The 23,904-nt window shown below is 45.7% G+C and overlaps 1 protein-coding gene across 1 annotated transcript in view; it reads right to left on the bottom strand.

Annotated features, from left to right (window-relative positions):
- Gas7 (growth arrest-specific 7) overlaps nucleotides 1-23,904 on the bottom strand; it is a 77,097-nt gene that overhangs the window by 29,658 nt on the left and 23,535 nt on the right. Inside the window, exons 2-3 of the mRNA XM_013013103.1 lie at nucleotides 19,223-19,303; nucleotides 9,224-9,309 (exon numbers count right to left, since the gene is read on the bottom strand). Coding sequence (XP_012868557.1) covers nucleotides 9,224-9,309; nucleotides 19,223-19,303 — 167 coding nt within the window. The remainder of the gene's footprint in view (nucleotides 1-9,223; nucleotides 9,310-19,222; nucleotides 19,304-23,904) is intronic.

Consider the following 23,904-nt stretch of genomic DNA (forward strand, 5'->3'; position numbering starts at 1 on the left):
GTTTTGTTGGTAGCAAGAGAATCAGAGTCCCCGAAGAGGGCCGGTGGCTTATACATGTAAGTCCTCGCTTCTCAGGAGGCTGAGATCTGAAGATCCTGGTTCAAAGCCAGACAAGGATAGAAAGTCTGTGAGCTTTATCTCCAATGAACCAGCAAAGAGCCAGAAGTGTAGATATGGCTCAAAGGGTAGAGTACCAGCCTTGAGTGTAAAAGCTAAGGGGCAGTGCCAAGGCCCTGAGTTCAAGTCCCAGTACTAGTACAAAAAGAAAGACAAGAGAGAGCTACAGAAAGCCAGAATCCTAACTAACTTGAAGCCCACTTGTTCACAGATACTTGCTAAAAGTCCTAAGGTTGAACAGGTGGAGAAATGCAAGGATGGGCCATCTGAAATGACCACATCTTAAAGACAAGGTTTGGTTCCAATCTACACTGGTCAATTAGCAGTTCTGTTCAAGAGTCAATAACAGAGGTCCCGGGTCCTGAGCCACACACGGACCCCTAAAGCATCAGGGGTAACTGTTGCGTGTGTTTTGGGCCTGTCACTGCACTGGAGTGTAAGCAAGTAGCTGTCACTTTATAAAGACCGGAAGAAGTAGGAAGGGGCTTCCCCCATGAACTTCAGGAGACCAGCAGCCCCTCACCCCTGCCCCAGGCCAGCACAGGCCTGGACCACCAGGCAGGTTGAATAGCAGCAGAGGGGACAGCCCCTGGCTCAGGAGCTCCCTTCCCCCAACCCCTCCAGAAAATGAAGCAAAACAGTTTGAGGCAATCCCTTCCAGTCTTCTTGTATCTGGTAAACAACATCAACTCATGGAAACAAATGTCTTTACACCAAGACAAGCTTAGCACAAGGAAAGCTAAAGGGCCGTCAATGTTATGGACAACAAACTATATTGAGAGCTCTGAAACCCAGGATGCTAACTTGCTGTCTTATTGTCTTACTGTCACCATCTATAAATGTTGGTATTGGGGCTTGAACTCAGGGCCTGGGCACTGTCCCTGAGCTTTTTCACTCAAAGCTGGTACTCTACCATTTGAGCCACAGTTCCACTTCTGGCTTTTTGCTAGTTAACCAGAGATGGGAGTCTCTCATTTTTCTGCCCAGGCTGGCTTTGAACTTCAATTCTCAGTTTTCAGCCTCCTGAGTAGCAAGCATTACAGGTATGAGCCATCTGTCCCCTCCCCTAGTATCTTTTTGTTAAACCAAGGAGCATCTGCTTGTATCAAATCCTCTGGGCACCCTAGCAGGCTTTGGGGTGACATCAGGCTTTGGCTCACTGTGGTTTCCATGGATATGTTTCAAGTAGCAGGGCACCCATCTGACCCCTTTAGTACCCTCCCAGGCTATTAGTTCTCTTCCTTGACACCTGGAGCTTCCCATGCACAAACACTAGTCAAGTATATACATGGCAGGAAGAAGGGTAGACACTGTAGCTTGCCACGGACAAACATTACATTGTCAAGGCCATGGTGAGCCTACCCCAGTAAGGGAGGGGTTGGGAGGGGACGTGGCTTGTGATGGTCAGCACTTGCTGTGGTATTTCAGTTTACATACAGCTGTTGTTTGGATGACAAGGCCGAGGAGGAAGACTACCAAGAATGGAGACACACAGCAAGAGCCCCCATCCATGGAAGGCTGTTGTATGGCGGGCAGGTACAGGCGGCTGAGCATTTGCCATATTTACTCTCCCTTCATCCCTACAGCCTCAGTAAGGCTCATGGCCTCCTGTCTAGTTTGCAGACTGTGAAACTGATGCTTACAGAAGATACAATGGCCCAAGGTCATAGGCTAGGAAATTGAGGAATGGGATACTGGAGTCTAAGTCTACATACTTCATTCCTCATTTCTCCAAGCTTGAGATCTGGGATGCTAGCTTGTTTCTCAGGGGTATCTGCAGGAGGGGGGCAAAAAAGACTTCCATCACTTATGAGCGTTTGCTTCAGGAAAGCCGTGTACAGGATGGTGTATTGAGAGTGGATGGGGAGGTCACACTTCCTCCTGGGCCAGGACAGGAATGCATATCATCCATTGAGTGTACCTCCACTCACTCCTCATCTCTGTCCTGGTACATGTGTATTTTGCTTTTCCCTTTTCATTTCCTTCCTTCCCTCTCTCCCTCTCATCTTTTGTCTTTCTTTTTTGCCAGGATAAAGGTTTGACCTCAGGGCCTTGAACTTTCTTGGCTGGCTTGCTCACAGCTGGTGCTCCACCACTCAAGCCATGTCTCGAGTGCAGCTTTTTGCTAGTTAGAGACAGAGTAGTAGAAACCTCTCTGCCAAGGTGGGCCTTGAACCTCAATCCTCCAAGACTTAGCTTTCTGAGTAGTTAGGATTACAAGCATGAGCCACCGATACCTGTGTATTGTGATTACAGGCTCTTCTTGTCTTTGCTGCTGCTGAGTTGTGTGCTATTATCCAACTTCATCTAAGTATATGTGCTTCACATATATGCACAACCACCCCCCACGCACACACACCCCTACAGTGCTTCTCTGAAAGGACTTAGAAAGAATGACATTCCAGCTCATCAGCGACATTTACTAATTACATTTTTTCTTCCCCAAATACTATTCCCTACTAATAGGAACCCAGGCCTTGGCTCCTTGGAAAATGACTAATTCCAATCCACTGTAGACCTAGGACATCTTATTTCACCGGAAGGAAGGAAACATGCAAGAAGGGATGACGATATACTGCAAGGAAGCAGAAGCCAGCTCTTAAAGGAGCTCTTGCAGGTCACATTTGGGACAATCTGAGTACCAGGATGAGTAAGGACCATGACTGAACAGATCTAAAGGGGGAACATTTCATCTCAGGAGATGCCAACAACAACACAATGTACCAGGAATTAGAAATTTGCCATGTCGAAGCGCCAATGTCAAGAGGAATCTGGGCTAAAATCACCACCGATGTTTGAAGTATCGAAGGGAAAACGGTTAGGAAAGAGGAGTGATTCATAAATATCTCGCTGGTACCCTGAAGAGCACCAACAAATCAGAGCCCGGCAAAGAGAAATCCAGCAATAGCCATGCTGACCAAGAGCTCAAATTTAGCCTTCTGGTGGGATACAAAACTGGTGTACACTTTCTTACGATCAGGAGATCGTAAGAACCACCTCCAAAAGACCCATACAGAGATCTCACCGAACCACCCAGCCTCTACCCAAGCAAGCCTACGTGACAAGTAGACCAAGAATGTAGGTCATTCATCCCACAAGACAACTGACCTGCACACTTCAGAAAGTACCTAGATGAAGAGGATTAGAGAGATAACACACACATAAAATTGTCTATTTACAATGGGACATTTCCAAGCCAGAGAAATAAGGGATTGATCTACGTGCTAACCCAGACATCAAAAACAGTGTGAATGGAGCAGCTGGTCACAAAGGACCACACACGGCACGATTTCCTAACATGAAATGTCTAGAAGAAGAAAATCCACCGACAGAGAATAGACTAGCGGGTGCCTGAGGTTTGGGGTGATCCCTTTTGAGAGAGAAAAATGTTCTAAAATTCACTGGGACGATGATTATAAAACTCTATGAACATCATTTTAAAAACCGACCAAACTGTACGTGGATTGCATAATATTATAAGTTATGTCTCATAAAGTTGGTTTTTTTTTGAGACGGGCAGGGTTAGCGAGAAACAGCAGATATCCCAGAGAAAACTGAGGAATTTGAATATTGATATATATATATATGTATATATTATATATCTATATGTAATAGATCTATACACACATATAGTGATATTATTGATTTTATATTTTTCTTAAATGTGATAATGGTGTTTCTCCTTTGATATATTTGTGATAGTTAATCTGTGTGTGTGTGTACATGTGTGTGTGGGGTATGGATGGGTGTGGGTGTACCCATACTGGGGCTTAAACTCAGGGTATGTGGATTTTCTCTTAGCTTTTGCTCTCAAGGTTGCTGCTTTACCAATTGAGTCATACCTCCATTTCCAGCTTTTTGCTGGTCAATTGGAAATAAGAGTATCATGGACTTTCTGGCTTGGGCAGGCTTTGAACCACAGTTCTTAGATTTCAGCCTCTTGAGTAGTTGAGGATTACAGGCATGACGTACCGGCACCTCGTTCCTCTATTTTTAAAATCCTCTCCCAGTTTGGTATCTTGACTCTAGCTGGGAAACCTGTTCCCTCTCTCTACCCCCAAGAGGCATTCTTTAGAGGATGGGATCCTATAGAAAGTCTTTCCATGGCTCCCTAATTCTGTTCATACAAAACCTGAGCTCCTCATGACAGGCCCACCGCAGACTTTCCCCAACCCCTGGCCTTCTCTCTGCCCTCAGTCACCAGTGAATGATGCAAACCACAGACATGGCTATGGTCTTTGTGGATTCTTAGAAACATCTCTCACCTTCCTGCTATTCTACCCCAACTACTGCCCCTCTCCCTCACTTTTTAAAGCAATTTCTAACATTTCTATCACCACCACCACCTCCAGGCTGGCACTTATTACATAATCTCTGCACCCCTCCTCTCTGACAGAATTATGATCATGTATTTAATGTCTCTTCCACATCTGTTATAAACCTCCACCAAGGCAAGGGCTGTGTCTTTCTAGGTCCAAGTGCCTAGCAAGGAAGTGGTATTCAATTAAGGGAGCACAAATGGCAGAGATCCAGCAGCCTAGCGCTTTCTCCATCTTGAACTCCATTCTTCGATGGATCTCATAGGTCTCTGAGCCCTGAGTCCTGTTCCCTTTCCTCTCTCCTGTATCTTCCAGGGAAAGTTCATGGGGGAACCGGAACCACTGAAGAAAGATCACAAAAAGATCTAGGCACAGATAGGAAGGAAGGGCACCTGTTAGGACCTGCTTCTGCAAAACCTTTCACCAATCAGAAGTGTTGCATTTGTCTGGTACTGAGGTGGCAGTCGGCCTGAGGGCTGCACTACCAGATAAATGTCCACTGGGTGGTGCCAGACCTCCACTACCCTTGCCCATCTATCCAGGTCTCCCAGGGATTGGGAGGAGGGGCCAGGACTCCTAGGAGCTGCTGGGCACCCAAGTCATTGATCCTACCCATGACACATTGTGGTAGGGGTATTCCTGGTCCAGGGTAATTAAGTCCCCATCCTAGTGAAATATTCTTGAGAAGCCTGCACAAGGGGCAGATAGCAGGTAGACTTTTAAACCAGATCTTCGGTCAGTTTGGGCTTTGTCACTGTGGCCACTTCCTTCCCACTTCCCACTTGGTCTTTCCTTCAGCCACTCATGTTTTGATTATTAGTAGAAGTAATTATTATGAGCTATGATCGACACCCTGAGCTGGTGAGTAGATTATCCTCTATGTGGAAAAGAACTGCACATCCTTAGGCATCCTTTGTGGGCAATAGTATATGCAATTAGCAAGCCTTCCTAACTCCTGTTTAGGCCTTTCTGCCTCTTTGGATAAACAGCTCCAAGTTGGTTGGTTAAAAAGTAGTAGCTTTGCTGGGCAGTGCCAGTAGCCCATGTCTGTAATCCTAGTTACTCAGGAAGTTTGAGATCTGAGGATCACAGTTTGAAGCCAGCCTGGGCAGAAAGGTCCCCATGAGACTCTTAGCTCCAATTAACCACGCAAACACCAGAAGTGCCACTGTGGCTCAAATGGCAGAGCGCTAGCCATGAGCACAAAGAGGCTCAGGGGCAGTGAGCAGGCCCTGAGTTCAAGCCCTAAAACCATTAGGAAAGGCGGGTGGGGATAGGAGCAGCTTCTCTATCCAGTGGTACCAGCCTAAAAGAATAATATTCTGAGCCATGGCTGGTAGATTCTGCCTACAATCTTAGCTAGCCAGAAAGCTGAGAGGAGAAGACTGAGGTTCAAAGTTAGCCTGGGCATAAAAGCCTTCTCTAACTCCATCTCTAAAACAACCTGCAAAAAGCCAGGTTGGAGGAATGGCTGTCATGGTAGCATAACAGTCAAACAAGCAATCTGAGCAAATATAAGGCCGTGAGTTCCAACCGAGACAGACTCAGTACCAGACAAAATAAAATTTTAAAATTTTACCTTACAGTTCTGGGAATCAATAAACATGTATATATTCACCTCCTAATATTACTTTAAAAAGTTACTTTTATTAAAAGAAAAAAAATTTAAGAATATTATCCAAGTGAGCTACTGTGTAGGCAGCCAGTGTCTCTCCAGAACTAGTCTCCAGAGCTGGCCTTCTCTAAATCCCCAGTACTAGTACATCCCTTCCAGCTTTTTTATTTTAATTAAAAAAATTCTGTCCATCTTCTGTAAAAGCAAAATGCATTCATTTGAGAAAATCTGGAGGAAAAAAATAAAGGAAAAAAAAATTACTCATGGTCTTTGACCAAGGTTTTGCAACCTCGATGTAATTCATCTTTCCGGGCAGGGTGAGTCTCTGCTGCAGGGAGATGTCCTGTTTATTGCCAGACACTTAGCAACATTCCTGGTGTCTAGTCACTATGTTCCAGTTAAGCACTCCCTAGTTGTAAGGATCACAATATCTACAGACACCCCAAAAATGTCCTCTGATGGAGAACTGTAATTGCAAACATAGTACCTCCATGAATGATGCTATGTACCAGTGGGTCACGCCTATAATCTTAGCTATTCAGAAGACTGAGATCTGAGGGTCATGACGTGAAGCCAGTCTGTGCTAGGAAATGTCTATAAGACTCTTATCTCCAATTAATGACCAACAAGTTGGAAGTGGAGTTATGGCTCAAGTGGTAGACCACCAGCCTTAGAGCGAAAAAGCCAAGGCAAGACACTGGGCCTTGAATTCAAGTCCCGCTACTAGTACCACCATACATACTCTGGCTTATTTTTCTCCCATTTTTCTTCACACATAAGCAGAGTTCTCCTGTTTCCAAATAAGGCTATCTATAGTCTCTGTTTTTTTCTTACTCAATATTAAACTATGAGCATTTCACCAAATTATTAAATTTTCTCCTAAAGAATGACTTTCTTTGGGGGAGGAGGGGTTGGGGATTTGGCTCAATGGAAGAGCATTTGACTAGCAAGTACAAGGCTCTGAGTTCAGTCTTCAGCTCTGAAGAAAATAAAGCTTAAAAATGCATTCTTATGGCTGTATAATGCCACTGTCTGGATGGACATCATGGCCACGGTCCCATCCCCCGTTGTTGGACAACAATGTACAGTTATAAATGACGCTTGAATGAGCAGCCTTGAATACCATTCACCATCCCTGAACATGGTCCAAAAGCAGATGCTGAAAAAGACCTTCCCATGTCAAAGACTCATGATACACTATTTGGCCAGTTAGTTACACCCGTCAACATTTTTTAAAAAGTGGTTCAGTAACGGCTCTGTGGAGTTCAGGGTCATGCTTCGGCAGGGAAGCAAGAATGAATGGACAGCTTGTTTCCAGCACTTTCTTACAATGCTCAGGGCAGCCGTGTGGTTTGTGGAGGTTGAATCTTAGCAGAAGAGTTTCAGGTCTTCATAAACATGTCTCCTCAAGTCAGATGACCAGTAAGCTGACATTCTAATAGATCAACAGAAGCTGTGCTTTTAAAGAGGTTCATTGGGACTTGGCAAAAATGAAGCATACTGAGTCAGGTCTGACTTAGGAACGGTTACATGAGTAGGAGACTAGGAGATCAGACACATCTCTGTGTACTATTGACTGAGCCTAGATCCTCATTACTCAGGTTTGGTCCCTGCTAGTCTTGAAACAAACATCCGATGTGTTCTGTTCCTGGATTAGACTCTTTAATAAGAGGCCCAGCATACATCCTGTTAACACTCATATCTAAATTCTCTGCCAGACCTGACTGAACTGAACCTGAGTCCAACCAATACTCAGTCTCCTAAGAGGATAACCGAGTAAACATGTGCAAGTCGACACTCTTGCTTTTGTTGAAGTTGAATGTCACATTTTAATTGATGGTACTAACAGAACATAGGGGTCTTTGCTGACTGGAACACAAAAGCCACTACATAAACAGCTATTATTCTCAGCAATATCATCAGTGTTATCATTAATTATCATTGTTATTATCATTAGCATCATCACCCCCGGAGGCTGGCATTTTGATTTCAAAAAAAGGCTGTGGTGGAGTTTGGTGGTTTCATTAAGAAATTCTTCTTGGGTTGTGTAGAGTGGTACATGCCTGGAATACCTGTTGTTTTTGAGATCTATGTAAGAGGATGGCTGTCTGGGCTAGCAAGGACAATATATGAAACCTTATCTGAAAATTAACTAAAGCAAAAAGGGCTAGAGGTGTGGCCCAACTAGCAGAATGCCTGTGTAGCAAGGGCAAGTCTGAGTTCAAACCTCAGTACCACCAAGATGGGAAGTGTCTTTTTGATCATCTGTGAGCACAGTGAGATGAATCTTCAGTTTCTTAGAAGGTGCTGAACATAATCGGAGAACCAGGAGGTATGGCATCATGGTGTGGGGTGAAATCTGACTTGCGCCATTGTGGAAACATGTCTAATCATGTAACGGGTATGTGCCTCTGTGGTCTTGTGCACAATCCAGGAGAGACCTTGATAGCCCGCCCTGCACCCTGGCACAAATGTCACCCAGGATGGAGAATGAGCCGGCACATCTTCCCAGATGTTCTGTCTGACAGCTATACCTATGCAGGCTAAGCACTGAGATGACCAAGTTTTAATCAAGTACCATTCTGGTCTGGGTGTCAGTGGCTTACATCTGTAATCCTAACTACTCAGGAGGCTAAGATCTGAGGATTGTGGTTTGAAGCAGGAAGGCCTGTGAGACTCTTATCACTAATTTGTCACCAAAAGCCTGAATGGAGCTGTGGCACAAGTGGTTTAGCTCTAGAGGCAGTATCTAGGCTCTGAGTTCCAGAAAATATGCTCAGGGACTGTATCCAGGCCCTTAGTTCAAGCTCGAGGACTGGCATTAAAAAACAGTATCATTCTGGGGAAAGCTTAGGGGAAAGCCGAGGGGTAGGCCAGAAGGGGAGAGAAAAGGACAGAGGTCTACCGCACTCCCACCCTGAGCAGTAGAAACCTGGATTCTCCTGTCAGCCCATCTCCCTCAGCCCTTTTTCCAAACCAATCTGGATTTCCAGAAAAACCAACTTACTACAGTCCTTTGATGCTCACCCATTAGAACTCAGCCAATGGTTTTCTACTTGAGGCAGAACTGGGTTGAAATCTCTGGCTTCCCGATGTACCCATTGTTAACAAGCCCTTCCTGGGCCTACACAACAGCTGCTCTACCCCTGCCTCCCCTAATGGGACCCCTTACCTGGGAATCACCGGTGGGTTTTCGGAGACTCATGTGGGCAGTCTCTGGAGGGTGCGCTGGGGTCCCTGATGCGTGGTATCCATTCACTGCGGGGACAGAGACATGGCTCAGATGCTGAGTGGGCCCAGAGAGGCCTCCTCGACTTCCGCCACGGGAGTCCCTTCTCCCACCTCCTCCCTGGCTATGGGGAGGTCTCATGTGTCTGCCATCATCTCTCTCTGAGGAAGGATCAATAGCAGCAGTGGTAGAAATGGGTTGGGTATTTCTCCCTAATGTCTAGTATCAGGAGGAGTAAATTCTTGAGGGGTTAAGTTTTTTTCCTCAGGAATGTTTAGCAGAAGCAGAAGCTGTTGGAGTCCAGTGGCCCTTGTAAACAAATTGGGCTGTTCAAACTCAGAGCACTGTGATGTAGCTACCAGGCTGAGCATCCGTGTTCCGAAATACGTGGGATCCAAATTGTTTCCGATTCTAAAGCTAGGAGCTGGTGGTTCATGTCTGCAATCCTAGGTCCTCACCAGGCTGAGATCTAAGTATTGTGGTTCCAAGCCAGCCTTGGGCAGACAAATCTATGAGACTGTTATCTCCAATTAAACCACCAAAAAGCTGGAGGTAGAGGTATAGCTCACATGGTAGAGCATAAATTCTGAGGAAAAAGAAAAAGCTAAATGAGAACTCAAGGTCCTGAGTTCAAGCCACAGTCCTGGCTCATTAAAAAATGGTTTCCGATTTCAGAGACTTAGGATTATGAAATATTAGCATAGACTTGGCACAGGTTATGTATCCTTAATCCAAAGATTCCACATCCAAAGCTTTCTGAATGTCATGTGAGTGCTCAAAAGTTGATGCTCCTGATGTGGAGCAGTAAAGAGCACTGGGTTTACTAGTTATCATAAAACTTGGTTCTGCCAATTCACAACTGGTGATCATACAGATTCCTGAGTCCTAGTTTTCCTGAAAGTTAAAAAAAAAAAGGAGTCCAACCCCTAGGGAACATGTGCCATTTGGGGAACTCAGGTAAACTCGCTCTCCTATGGTCAGGGAAGACCCTCATTTGTAGCATCCCCCCCCCTGCTCTCTGCAGAATAAACTCTCCCACCTTGGTCTCTTCAAGCCCCTCCCCGCCCCCCGGACTCTTCTTCTTCTTTTCTTTCCTTTTCTTTTTCTTTTGTGCTACTAGGGTTTGAACTCAGGGCCTAGGCATTGCCACTTTAGCTTTTTCCCTCAAGGGTAGTACTTTATCAACTTGAGCCACTCCTCCACTTCTGGCTTTTTTTTTTTTGGTTGTGGGGCTTGAACTCTGGGCCTGGGCTCTGTCTCTCAGCTCAAGGTTCAAGGCATGCACTCTACCACTTAAGCTCCAGCGCCACTTCCTATTTTCTGGTGGTTCATTGGAGAGACTCACAGACTTTTCTGCCTGGGCTGGCCTCCTGAGTAGCTAGGATTACAGGCATGAGCCACCTATCCCCGGCTAATTTCTGGCTTTTTGTTGGTTCATTTAAGATAGAAGTCCCATGGTCTTTCCTGCCTGGGCTCTAGCTAGGATTACAGGTATGAGCCACCAGTGACCAGCTCTGAAAGCTTCTGATGACATTATCCCCGGGCTTGCACCATGCTGTTCCCTGGCTCTTGTCCAGTATAAGGTTCCACCAAGTTAGGGCGATGTTTCCCCTTAGCTTCTGTGCCTGTCAAGTGGGGGTAATTCTTCCCTACTTTTCACTTTCTTTGTTACAGCGACGATCTGACAAGGTGACAATTGTAAAAGGGGGCCTCTGTATTATAAGGTACTTCACTAGAAATGGGAAGGGAAGGCACAGGAGACTGCTGTTTTGTCCCTAAATTTAGTCCCCATGGACCTCAGGCTTGTGCACTGGAGGTTGGGAGAGCAGGCATGGAGGAATTCCAGAGCATGACCCCATGCACAGGACTAGAAGGAGACACACAAATTGATGTCTATGCCCCAATTCTTCTTGAGAAAGCTCTGCCCCATGGCAGGAAGCAAAGGAGGAAGTATCTAAGCAACAGCAACTATATACTAAGCATCCCTCATTCAAAAGTCTGAAATCCACAATGCTCCAAAATCAGAAACCTTTTGAATGGCTTTGTGACATCATTAGTGATTCCACTATATGATTCCACTATATATATGTAATGTCACACGTAACTAAAATGGATAAAATAGATATAATGGAAGTTTAAAGGCAATCATGCAAAACCTCAGTACTTTTTTTTTGGCCTAGGACTAGTTGATAGACAAGCATGAGGATGAACAAGATATGAATAATAATTCAATTAATTAACTTTTGTGCCAGTACTGGGGCTTAAACTCAGGACCTGGGCTTTTTGTGCTTAAGGCTAATGCTCTAATGTGCTCAAAGCTAATGCCACAGCTCCATTTCTAGCTTTTTTTCTTTTTTCTCTTTCTGGTTAATGGGAGATAAGAGTCTCTTAGAATTTCCTGCCTTTGCTGGCTTTGAACAATGATCCTCAGATCTCAGCCTCCTAAGTAGCTAGAATTAGAGTTATGAGCTACCAGTGCCCAGTTGAATAATTCAGTTTAAAGGGCTGACTGAGCTAGATGTGTTAAATATACACAAAGATGACATCTTTATCCAAGAAACCATGAACCATTAAAAACTGGCCAAATTTCAGCTACATATAAAGTTTCAATAAATGGGAAAGTCATAAATAACTTCAGTCCCATTATTTAACCAGAAACAGATAAAAAATAGAGATTAATGATGAAAGAATAAACATATATACAAGGGTCCCAATCTCCAGGTCCCAAATACTTAGAAAGTTAAGAAATAATGTAGGGTTAAAGGAGAATCTAAGACTATTTTTGGACAGTATCTAGAAAACAATAAGAGGAAATGCTAACCAGTATAAACAGGTTAAAACCTGATTATACTGGAAGCAGAATCTATAGTCTTAATTATCCTTTTACTAAACACAGAAGAACAGGAATAAATGGATTCAACTCAGATTTTAGCAAAAGGTCTTAGAAATAAACCAAATAAAAACAGAAGAAAGCAATATCAACAGAAATTAAGTAATTAATTAATTAAGCAATTAATGGTGAATGGGGGGGGCAGGGATAGGAACCACAATAGGAAAAAGAGATGAGCCAGCCTAATTTAAGAGAGACCACAAATGGTCAGAATTAAGAATCAAGGAAAAAATACATTGGTGCAATAAATACAGCAGGGTTATTTCATTAAATTCATTAACGTTTTGTTCCAAATTCTGTACTATTGAAAGCCAAACCTTCAAAGACAATCAAATCGTGAAAAATTGGTTTCAAGGAACACAAGAATTGCCCGCCAAAGAGTAAAACCTGAAAAGCTACCTCCCCACCGAAGGGCTCTGGCCCCAGATTGGCATGATGGGTAAATCTGTTCAAATTCTCAAGAAAGGAATACCCAGGCAGCAACTGTCCCCCCAGCCCAGAAACAAGTGGAAAGTCTCCTAGTCAATACACAGAGTCAACATGACCCTCAGCCTAAAAATCAAATAAAGACACCACAGAAAAGGAAAGAAAACACACCATTCAGTCTGATGATGAAAAATGAAGCCAGCCATGATTTTACCTGAACAGGTATGGTCTCTCTCTCTCTGGGGATGCTGAAAAGCAAGATTGCTCTGAAGGGCAAAAGCTGTGTTCCTGACCCTTCCTTCCCCTTCTCAGGACCTCAGAGTGCACCCTCAGTAGGCCACTTTCTGCTTCTGCCCCAGCCCCACTAGGCTCACAGCCCAGTGTGCTAAGAGTAGCCAGGACCCATCTCATGCACGGGCATTCTGCCCCTAATCCAGTCCCTTGTTCTCTCTTCAGTTCTGGTCTGTCAGCTGTTGGCTAATTACTACTCATGTCAAAACAATTACTGGGAAAGAAAGACGAGTTTTCCATTCAACCATTTCTCCCTACACAGCAGCTCTCCTCTGACACTCTGTCTCAGGCTCCCGGGCACATTCAGAAACCCTAGCAGTGGAGATGGAGACAGAGATGGCCCATGAGATCTTGGCAGCCTGGCCCAGGAGCCTTTGCAACAGACATTTCCAGTGCACTGGGTTCCTGCCTCGTTCACCACGCGAGTCCCAGAGTGGAGTTGCCTGGGGCTTCTAGGAAGCCAGGAAGTGAAGTTGCTTAAGGACCACTCATACACCCGATTCAAGTTGGGAATAGAAGAAAAAAGTCAAATATTCAACTCAGTGGGGGAAGGGGTTAAGCTTTAAAAGAGAGAAACAAAATGTTATCTAGTAAGTTTAGTAAGTCCACATAAACACATAAGTCCACATAAACACATAAACACACACATACGTTGCTGTATGCACAGTCAGATAGGGATTGGGAGATGTATAGGAAGAGGAGGGGACAGATAGCTAGATATCTTTCTACAAAAGTAGAGAGAAGGAACAAAAAAGCTAGCCAAGACCAAGCACCAAAGACCTGCCATGTGGAATTCTTCCTTGCTAGAGTTCTGCCTCCCCTTTACAGGCCTGGCCCCTGCAACAGAAAGCCTCATTCTCTGCACCCCACTTCCCAGATTCCTATTTCCTGGAGGATACAAACAATACAGGAAAACCAATCCTTGCCTGATTCTTTCTTTTTCAGGTTAAGAAACTCAGGGGCTTTTCAGCCATGGTTCTTGAAATCTATCCTTTCTTTTACCAATCTACTAACCTATTCATCATCCTTCCTTGCTTATCTGTTCAATTACCCACTCACCCACCCTTTCTTCCATTTATCCATCTAAAATCATCTTTCCACCTAATTCAAAACCTAATTCCAGACATTCTTCCTACCATCCACACAGCCACACCCCCATATACCCAAACACCCACTTATCTACCCATCTATCCATTCTTTTATCCATCCATCCATCCATCCATCCACTTCATGCATCCTTGTTTTTCCATCCATTTACAGTTATCCATCCATCTTCTCTTCCCTTCCCTTCTCTCCCTTCCTTCCTTCCTCCCTTCCTTCTCTTCTTTCCTTTTTCCCTCCCTTCCTATCATATATTAAATGAGGTAGAATACATTATTTCCTCAGCTGTGTTATTGAGAACCTTAGTTATGCAGTATTTATTAGAAATATTAAGCATTGAAGGAAAGGCCAGGGTTGTTTGATACAGAGAGCTTGGGGGCCAATGCCCCTATCACTCACATTTGTATATTTACAGTAGGTTATGAAATCTGTCCACTGGTGAGCCAGAGCCTCCTAAGACCGCACTGCACATCATTCCATGTGAGCACAGAGACAGACCCGTGTGGGGCCAGGAAAGCAAAGACTGTCAGAACCTACCTTGGGAAAGACAGCTGTGGCTGCAAGAACACAGGGCTTGAAGTCAAGGAAGCCAGAGTCAGTTCTGAGCTCAGCATGCTGATGGTACAGTGGGCACAGTGCAGAAGTTTCTATCTGGACTACTGGTTCCTACTGTCTGCCTTGGCTGTCTAAGACATTTTTCACCTATGGCTGTGAATGGCTGGAAACAGAAGCTCTTTTTCCAGGGGTGCCAAATGTTAAACAAGTTTCTGTAAAGTCTCTGGAGCCTCGGCCCCCAGGAGTGTGGGTTCCTAAAGGAATGCTTGGAATTCTAGCTCTTAGAAGGCAGAAGCAGTAGGATCTCAACTTTGAGTTCAGCCTGGGCTACTTGGCAAGACTGCTCAAACAAACAAAAACAAACAAACAAAAGGAACACCAAGCCAAAAAAGACCACTCAAGCCTCCTTCTAGTAATGGGTGCCAGGGCATCTCCTGACGTCAACAAGGCAGGTCTGTTTTAGGGGTGTGGGAGCCACTCTGGGCCTGGTGAGTAGTTCAGTCTGTAAGGAGGGGCAGTCCCCCTTGTGGTCCTGGATGGGAGTGGTGAGCCATCCAGGGCTTTAAGGATCTGGGAAGAAGAGGTGGACAAGGTGAAGCTATGAGTTTACAGCCTCTTCCCATGAGCCTCCATGTAGGGGAGACACAGCTCTCTGCTCCAGCACTCCTGGTTAGTTCCTCATCCTCCTACAGACAGGCAGGACCTCCCTGATTTTGGTTGTCTCCCCCTTTAATTTGGGTTCCCAAAAGCCTAAGGATGATGCCTGGCTGGGCTCAATCCTTAAGGTGGAACACAGCCAGATCCCAAGCCAAGTTTCCCAAAACACCCTTGCTTCACTCCTACGAGGGAACCTCCAGCAGATAACAGGTTTTCTCTATCCTGAGGGAAAATGCAAATACAAGTTCAATGCCGATTCTTAGCCTAGAGGATTAGAAAACCCCTCCCTGCATCTGCTCAGTAAGACAGAGTAGCCAATAGCCACAGGTGGCCAAGGACACAGAAACAAATCAGATTTAAATAAAACCTAAATGTGATATGACTTCCAGGATTGGATCATCGATTAAAAAAATTAATGGGAAAATATGAGATGAGAATAAAAACACTGCATTAGTAGAATAATGTTAATTTTGACAAATCAATAGAATGTCAACAGGAGAAATTGATGAGGGGTACTGAAGGTGCAGGTGGCTCATACCTGTAATCTTAGCTAAGCTACTCAGAAGGCTGATATCTGAGTATCATGATTCAAAGCTGGCCCAGACAAAGTCAGCAAGAATCCTACTGCCAATTAGCCACCCAAAAGCTGGAAGTGGAGTTGTGGCTCAATAATAGTGTACTGCCCTGAGCATAAGAGCTCAGGGCACTGCCTAGGCCCTGAGTTCAAGTCCCAGGACCAGCATATGTGTGTATGTGTGTGTGTGTGCATGTGTGTACGTGTGTGTGTGTGTGTGCATATGCGCAAGCACAAGCATGCACGTGCACAAACACACACATACTGGCTCTTTACATGGGCTCATGAATTAAATAAAGGCAGGATAAAAGTTCAACATCCCATCTTCCATTTTGTATCTGTGCCCTTTGCTCTGCTGAGCCCTTCGCTCCTGTCATCACTTCACAACCACGTTGGAAGCTAGAAAAGATTCACTACCTTCTAGGCATCAATGACTTGTTTATCCTGACCTGGCTGTCGTAACCACTTCCCCAGAACCAGGCTGCTCCTAACCAGTCTTGGGACTGTTTTTTCATACCTTTTGTCTCTTGCCTCTAGTTCCTTGTTCTTTTAAACCTATAGTTCATGTCCATACCCTAAAGACAGACAGGATGGAATGAAGCGTTGTCTCTCTCTGGCTGTCAATGCCATGTAATGAACCTGCTCTGCCCTTCCTTCACCTTTTCTCTCTTGGCATATAGTAGCACCTGTTTCCCCTCCCTGGCCCCCACCCATTCCCTGCAGTACTTGCCTCTGGCTTACCTGGCTTGGCAGGCTCTGCTTGCACTAACTCCAGTCTTTTAACTCCTGTCATTCTCCAGCTTGTCCCAACCTCATCCTCCAGACCTACAGGTCCACTTTCTGTTTAAATCTTCTAATGTTATTCCTGCCTCAGGGCCTTTGCGGTAACGGATCCCTGACTAGAACTCATTCTTATTCCCCCATCCATCTTGGAATTGTCCTTAAAAGAACATAGATGTCATTTCTTCTACGAGGCTTTCCCAGATCTCTTAGTTACCCTCTGTCACCCAGCCCCACTTTCATTCCTATGTGAGGATGTGACTCATTTCTTGTGTTCTTCTCTGTTCAGCTCCCCAGAAATGGTACCTGTCTATCTGTGGCTATGTCCCCAGTATGGAGAAACACTGTTGACATATTTAGGAATAAAAGGGGCTGCCACTCCATTTCTGTGGCTTTCTCAGAAACAGGAACACAATAGTTCGGGCTAAGATCCAGGTGCTCGAGGGGTCCCCAGGACAGCAGTCCACAAACTCTTGAAGCCCGAGGACAGGAGCCAAGTTTTAAAGCAACCTGGTGTTCTTGCCACATCGATTTCTCTTTCCATAATAAAATTCCACCTTCTGAAAACTGTTTGTAGAGCTAGATGGGTGAGGGGGGGACTTAGTGCTCCTCCAGAGAGTGTGGTTACTACTTTATCCTTTAGTTTTGATATTTAGCTTCAATGAGAAAGAACAAAGCATCTGGCCAGAAAAGACAGTTGAGCTTTGCCCCCTTTATCTGGCTGGCTGGTCTGGAATGAACCAGAAAGCAGGGTCCCCGCCTCCCATCATTCATGCTGGCAACTCTATTGTTAAAACAGCCTCAGCAACAGGAGCAGCAGAAGGAAAGGCTGTGTGCTTGGAACTATCTCTGGTCATCTAGCATGTAGCTAGGAAGGCTGAAGGGGAACATTTCCAGGGACTTGGTCTGAGGCTGCACCATTTCCTCAGGAAATGGGACTTATTTTCCTCTTGCATAGGGAAGTCCTTTATAAAAAATTTTATTAGTAAAAAGAAACATATGTCATACATTTGGTAAGAAATGTACGCATTATCCTGCCCATGTAATTGTAACCCCTCTGTACAGTATCTTCACAAATAAAATTTAAAAAAAAAGTTAAAACATGGAAGAACTTTCATTAAGACCCCCTCCCCCCACTACCACCAGTGTCACCTCATTTGATTCCTCCTAGGGAACTGTGTCACTGTCATTTCCAGTTCCCAGCAACTTTCCCATCCCTCACAGCACACTGGTATGAGCTGCTTTTTGACAATGAGCACCACGTGGTGAATCTCTTACCAACTTTTGTTCTGCGGTTATCTGTGCTGTGTCAGGGAAATGATTCAGATCTTCAGACTACTTTTTGTTCCGAGAACTTTATAAGGATACTTTCCTTCCTCTCCAGAGGCTGAGGATGGTGGCTTCCCTCTCCTGCTGGTGTCTTCACCCTTGTCCTGCTAGACTTTCTGCTGAGTTCTCTCTCTCTCTCTCTCTGGATGTATGCACACACACACATACATGCATGCACACACACATGCACACACATACAGATAAATTTTGACAGCAGCAGTGGGAATTGAATACTTGAATAATAATGAATTCAGGGCCTCATGCTTACAAGACTAGAGCTCTGTTGCTTGAATCATGCCTTGTTTTTTTTTTAATTGTGAAAATATTGTACAGAGGGGTTACAATTACATGGGCAAGATAATGAGTACATTTCTTATCAAGCATTGTAGCCTCCTCCTTTGTTTCCCCTTCCCATCCCTTCCCAGCCTCCCCGGCCTCATGCCTTGTTTTTTTAAGATAAGGATTTGCGTTCATCTTCGATGATGATCCTCCTACCTCTGCCTGCTGAGTAGAGTGGCTGGAATTATAGGTGGGATAACCACACTCACTCTTAACTTGTTCACAGTTAAATTCCCAGCTACCCTTCGGCACCAAGTTCACTTTCTAAAGGGGAGACCCATCAAGTGTGCTTGTGACATTTGTGACACTCAGCAATATAACCAGGCTCTGTGTGGGCCCCCAAGTGTCCATTAAGTAAGAAAAACCCAACTACTACCCTCAAGGAGCTCCCTGTAGAGTAAGGAAGATCAGTAATCACAGGGAGAAGAACCCTGAATGAAGTCAAGCAGCATGCTCCATGGCTCTACAGCAAGCAAGTGAGGGTTTTAAGCAGATATCAGGGAAGACTAGACCTACACCATGATATATTCACAGCAGATCTCCCAAAGGGTAAGTCCCACAGCCTTCTTCCTGGCACATCAGCACTAGCTGTCTTCTAAGGAATCGCAGACAAACCTCTAATAAGAAGGTCTACTTCAAAGGCCTCATGTGCTGACCTCTGCAGACAAAGAACTCACAGCCTCCACAAGAATTCTAGAACATTCTGTTTGCCCTCTAAAACTCCATATCCTTTTAGCTTCTAATCCTCAGTGTAGGGATGGAGCCATTCCATCCCTATATCGGGCAGGACCTGGGCTATGGGACCTCATTCTGACATCACGTGAGCTGCAGCCACATCACCGGGTGTCACCAAGCTGCCAGGCAGACAGCTTCAGGGTCCTCATCCAGCCCGAGCCCTCCTGCTCTGGCTGATGGGACCCCCAAGCCAGCTTTCAGGCCTTTCCCATGATAGGGGCATAGAACCCAAAGTTGATATCCAAAGTTGATGAGTGCACGGTACCTGTTGGAGGCAGAGAGCTCCTGTGAGGGCCAGGGCTGGCTGAAATCCCAGGAGAAGTGCTGGGGCGTTCCCAGGTGGTCTCTGGTCAAAGAAAAAGAAAAACCACAGTGAGAATTCCACAGGGTGAAACCCCGAGTGTCCCAGCGACCAATGGGACACGCAGCCACCTTCCTCCCTTACCTCGGCTGCACAGGACCCCGGCTTCCTGCCCACATCTAGCCCCCGACCAATCTCCAAGATAGCCAGCTTCTCTTTGCAGGTGGGGGTGGAAGTCTTCTCCATGGGCTGAGCAAGGTGCCTTTCTGGCTGGGATCCTCTGAAACATCCCCAGGGCTGTTACCGACCCAACCTCACCCTCCCACTCCCTTGTCCGCTTCTGCCCCTGGGGTTTCAAAGTCTAGTCCCAGGATCCCAGCCATCGACTGGCATTCATTCCCACATGCCCATTGCTACCTGAAGGTTCTAAAGTACACAAGAAGGAGACTTGGTCTAAGAGCTGTCAAAAAAAGAAAGAGCTCTTCTCCCTTGGGGTTGTGAGATGCAGAAACCTTCCTTGATTTTCCCAGTGTTCAACCTATGACTGCTTCTTCTGCCTGGTCCCCTCTCCCTCCTCCAAACTCAGCTAAACATCCCATAAGAGATAAATCCAGCACCATACTTCTGTTCTTGTCCTCCAGCTTGACTTTCCCCACTTCAATGCCATGAATTATCTAGTAATAAAACAAATTATCTAGTAATTAAAAACAATACTTTTGCTTGCCAAGCCGGCTGGCAAGCACTTGGGAGGCTGAGGCAGGAGGATTGTGAGTTTGAGACCAGCCTGAGACAGGTAGTGAGATCCCTATGTCACTGGCAAAACAAAACAAAAGTTATCCCATCCCGGTGCAGGAAAAGAAAAAGAAGAAAATCCGAGTGACAGCAACACTGCTGTGGGCAGAACATTGTCATCCATGGGACTTCTGTCCCTGTACTAGCTAGCCTGGGTTACCTCTAGACCCCAGAAGGTAGAATTCCAGTAAGTGCTATATGCCCTACCCCACCTTGCAGCTGGCCTAAAGGGCTCAGTCCAGTTGATCTCTGAGGCTTGGCTAGGACACAAAATCAAACCTGAAGCAGGGATGGAACCGAGCCAGGCCAGGCCAGGCTAGGCCAAGACCTATGGCTCTGGGTAGGTGACCTCACCAGCAGCAGGACCCGTCCCACTGATGACCATACCACCCACAGAAAGAAGGCCATTTCCAGGCCTTTTCCCATGGAAGATTCTCTGACCTACTTACAATGTACTAGGCTCTTGGATCAAGCCAGGATGAGACTTGAAGGGGTAGCTTGGAGCCTGAGTTGCCCTGAACTAAGGCCCTTTTGTATTTTCTAAGCTTCCATCCCTGGGGCCCAAGGTCATCTGGGGTGATGGCCACCCGGACTCCACGTGGGCTGAGCTCAGGGTAGAAGGACACAGATGGCCTTGGGTCACCCCCCCACCCCCAACCCAGCTGACCCACAGCATTCTTTCTTAATGGTGATAACTTCCTCCAGTCCTTGTCCACTGAAACCAGGGCAGCCAGATGTGCACAAATGATGGGGCCTGGATGCAGTGAGTTTGCTATCCTCACTACCAAAGCCAAGAGTCAGGATGGAAACAGAAGCCAGGCCAGGATGGGAGGATTCTGGAACAAGCCAGGCCTCTGTCTGTGGTTTACAATGACTGTCCCTAGAGCAAAACCTGTGAAAAGAGAGGGCAGTGGAGAAGCTGAAAGCTATGTAAATCTGAGTTTCAAAGCACAGAAATCTGTCTTTAAAATTATGATGATTGCCAAGGGCTGGTGGCTCAGGCTTATAATCCTTAGTTACTCAGAAGGCTGAGATCTGAGGATTGTGGTTTCAAAGCCAGCCCAGGCAAGAAAGTCTGTGAGAGTCTTACCTCCAGTTAACCAGCAAAAAAAAAGCTGGGACCGAAGGTATGGTGCACATGGTAGAGTTCCAGCCTGAAGCAAAAAAAGCTCAGCACCCAGGCCCTGAGTTCAAGCTCCAGGACCAACACACACACACACACACACACACACACACACACACACACACACACACACACACACACACACACACACACAAATAGAACGAAAACTAAGAAATAAATATGTGCTATCTTTTCCACTGTAAGATAAGAAACTGAGGCCATTGTGAGAAATGGCATTTCTGAGTCTTTGTGTGACAATAGAAGCTACGACTTGTGGATTAGACAGGTCCTACCAGGCTCTATGTTGTAGTGCTTGAACTATAGAAAAGAAAGAAACAGAAAGAAAAGTGCTGTTTAAAATCTCTACTTGAGAACTATCCTCAGAGGTAATGTTATTATTCATTCAATGAATTTGAAGGCCCATTGTGTATCTTGGGCTGTTCTGGACATGAAGGTAAGGTACTGCAGAGAAGATAATAGTTAAATATTCCCTCCTTTCCCTCAGCTTCAATTCTAGTGGGCATTATGCCTTTCTACTTTTTTTTTTTATCTTGAACAGTTATGGGGCTTGAACTCAGGGCCTATACACTATCCTTGAGCTTTTTTGCTCAAAGCTAGCACGCTATCACTTTGAACCACAGCACCACTTCCACCATTCTACTTTTAAATAAATGTTGAAAAGTTCTAGATTCTCTTCTCATTTTAGAATGTGCATTGGGGGTGGGGAGGAGTTAGACCAGGGAACACATAATAAAGATGGAAACTAGTCGACTCCAATGTTAGTACATGCCAAAGAGAATAAAGCAGGGGAGGGAGATAAAGAATATATTATGAAGAAGCTGACATTTTAATAGGACTCACTGAGAAAAGAGCATTTGAGTAAAGGCCTGAAAGCTATTTATTATCCATCTATTGCGACATCTCAGATGATCCCAAACTGAGCAGAGGAAAACATCAAATGCTTATTATCTTATGTGGTTTCAAAAAGTCAGGACTGCAAAGGAGATGCTTAGGCTAGGCTACTTCCCAAACCCCACATGGAAGCAGCTTCTTCCACTTGTGTTTCTCATGTTGTGGTCACAGAGCTGATTTCCTTAATTGTTTTGTGACTCCCAGGGGAAATAGCGCTGCAAAAGACACTCCTACTTAGGAAGTTTCATCCTGACCACCATCCTATACCAGCTTCTGCCACGATCCCTGATTCTACCTTCCCCTACTTCCCCTGTGCAGCAGAGGGGAAACAACAACGCTTCTCTCCAACATCTGCCCACACATTGCTGGAAAGGAGCCAGCCCAGAACTGTAGGATCAGCCATGTCCCTTCACCAAGGGAATGGCTACTGAGCCACTGCTGACCCAGATTGTCCATCCCAGACAGCCTAGAGTTCGCCACAAGTCCATGTCCTGAGCTTTAGCCAGCACAGACTCTGAGCCCTGAGGATCCAAGGTCTTAGGTGGGAAGCTGTGACAGGAGTGGAGCCTGGGGAGGGGAAAAGATGGGAAGGGAAAGGAAGGAAAGGGAAGCAGGGGCTGACATCACTCCACTTCCCAGGAGTCACCGGGCAGCCGCACCCAACCTGGCACTGACCCTTGACCAATGAGCCTGTCTGGGCACTAAAGGAGAGGAAAGTTCGGGGAGAAGGGACCCAATAGTCTTGGGAAAGGAAAGGAATGTAACAAGGATGTGGCTCTGCTGTTGCGTCGAAGATATCCTTCCTCAGCTGTGAGGTAGCCTTAGCATCTCATAAACACCAGTTTGGCTCCAAAGCACATCCCTCATCTCCAAATGACCATGCCACTAAGCTTCAGTTTTCTTATGGTGCTCTATGAGTGACTACGCCATATTCCAGGTCTGTGGTGCCATGGAGAGGAGCTTAGGGGGCAAAGACAACTTTTAGCACTTTTTCTTTGGTCAGCCATGAGACTTGAACTCAGGGCCTGGGCTCTGTCCATGAGTTCTTCTGCTCAAAGCTAGTACTCCTCCAGTCTGAGCCTCAGCTCTACTTCTGGTTTTCTGGTGGTTAACTGGAGACAAGAGTCTCAGGGACTTTCCTGTGTGGACTGGCTTTGAACCACAATCCTCAGATCTCAGTCTTCTGAGTAGCTAGGATTAGAGGCATGAGCCACCAGTGTCTGGCCCCTTTTCCTACTTTCTAATGCAGCGGGAGTCCCACAGATCCTGAAGAGTAATGTGTGATAAAATCCTCTTTATCCCCTCCATCCTCTCCTCTGCTTCCCAATCCCCTCACCTGTCCCTGCCTCTGATGGTGCTGGGGGCAAAGGGGAATTAGGAAGTCTTCCATAGTAAACCTGAGCTGTTGTGTGTATGTTGAAGGGGGGTTCCCTAGTGCTCCAGGAAACCTCACTGTCAGTGGTTCCCCAACTCCTCCACAGCTTACATGATCCTTAAAATAACCCTGTGATCCACAGGGAGCCTCTGACTGGCAGAGCAGGCCAGAAAGGCAGGGCCTGGGATGGCCCTGTGGTATTTTGTGGCATTCCTCCACAAAACTCTGGGAATCCCTAAGCATTTAGAGAGAACTCACCTGACCCACTTGGGGACTGAGAGCTAAGGAAGGTTGTCTTCAATATAGGAAAAAAGTGTTCTGTCACTAAGCGGACAGGTGTGTGTGTGTGTGTGTGTGTGTGTGTGTGTGTGTGCAGCAGCAGCAGCAGACTAGATCAGCTGTTAGCCACTAGCAAACTTAATTTTAGCAATTGTTTTGCGATGT

Source organism: Dipodomys ordii, unplaced genomic scaffold, assembly GCF_000151885.1.
Source record: "Dipodomys ordii isolate 6190 unplaced genomic scaffold, Dord_2.0 Scaffold19, whole genome shotgun sequence".
NCBI classification, from domain to species: Eukaryota; Metazoa; Chordata; class Mammalia; order Rodentia; family Heteromyidae; genus Dipodomys; species Dipodomys ordii.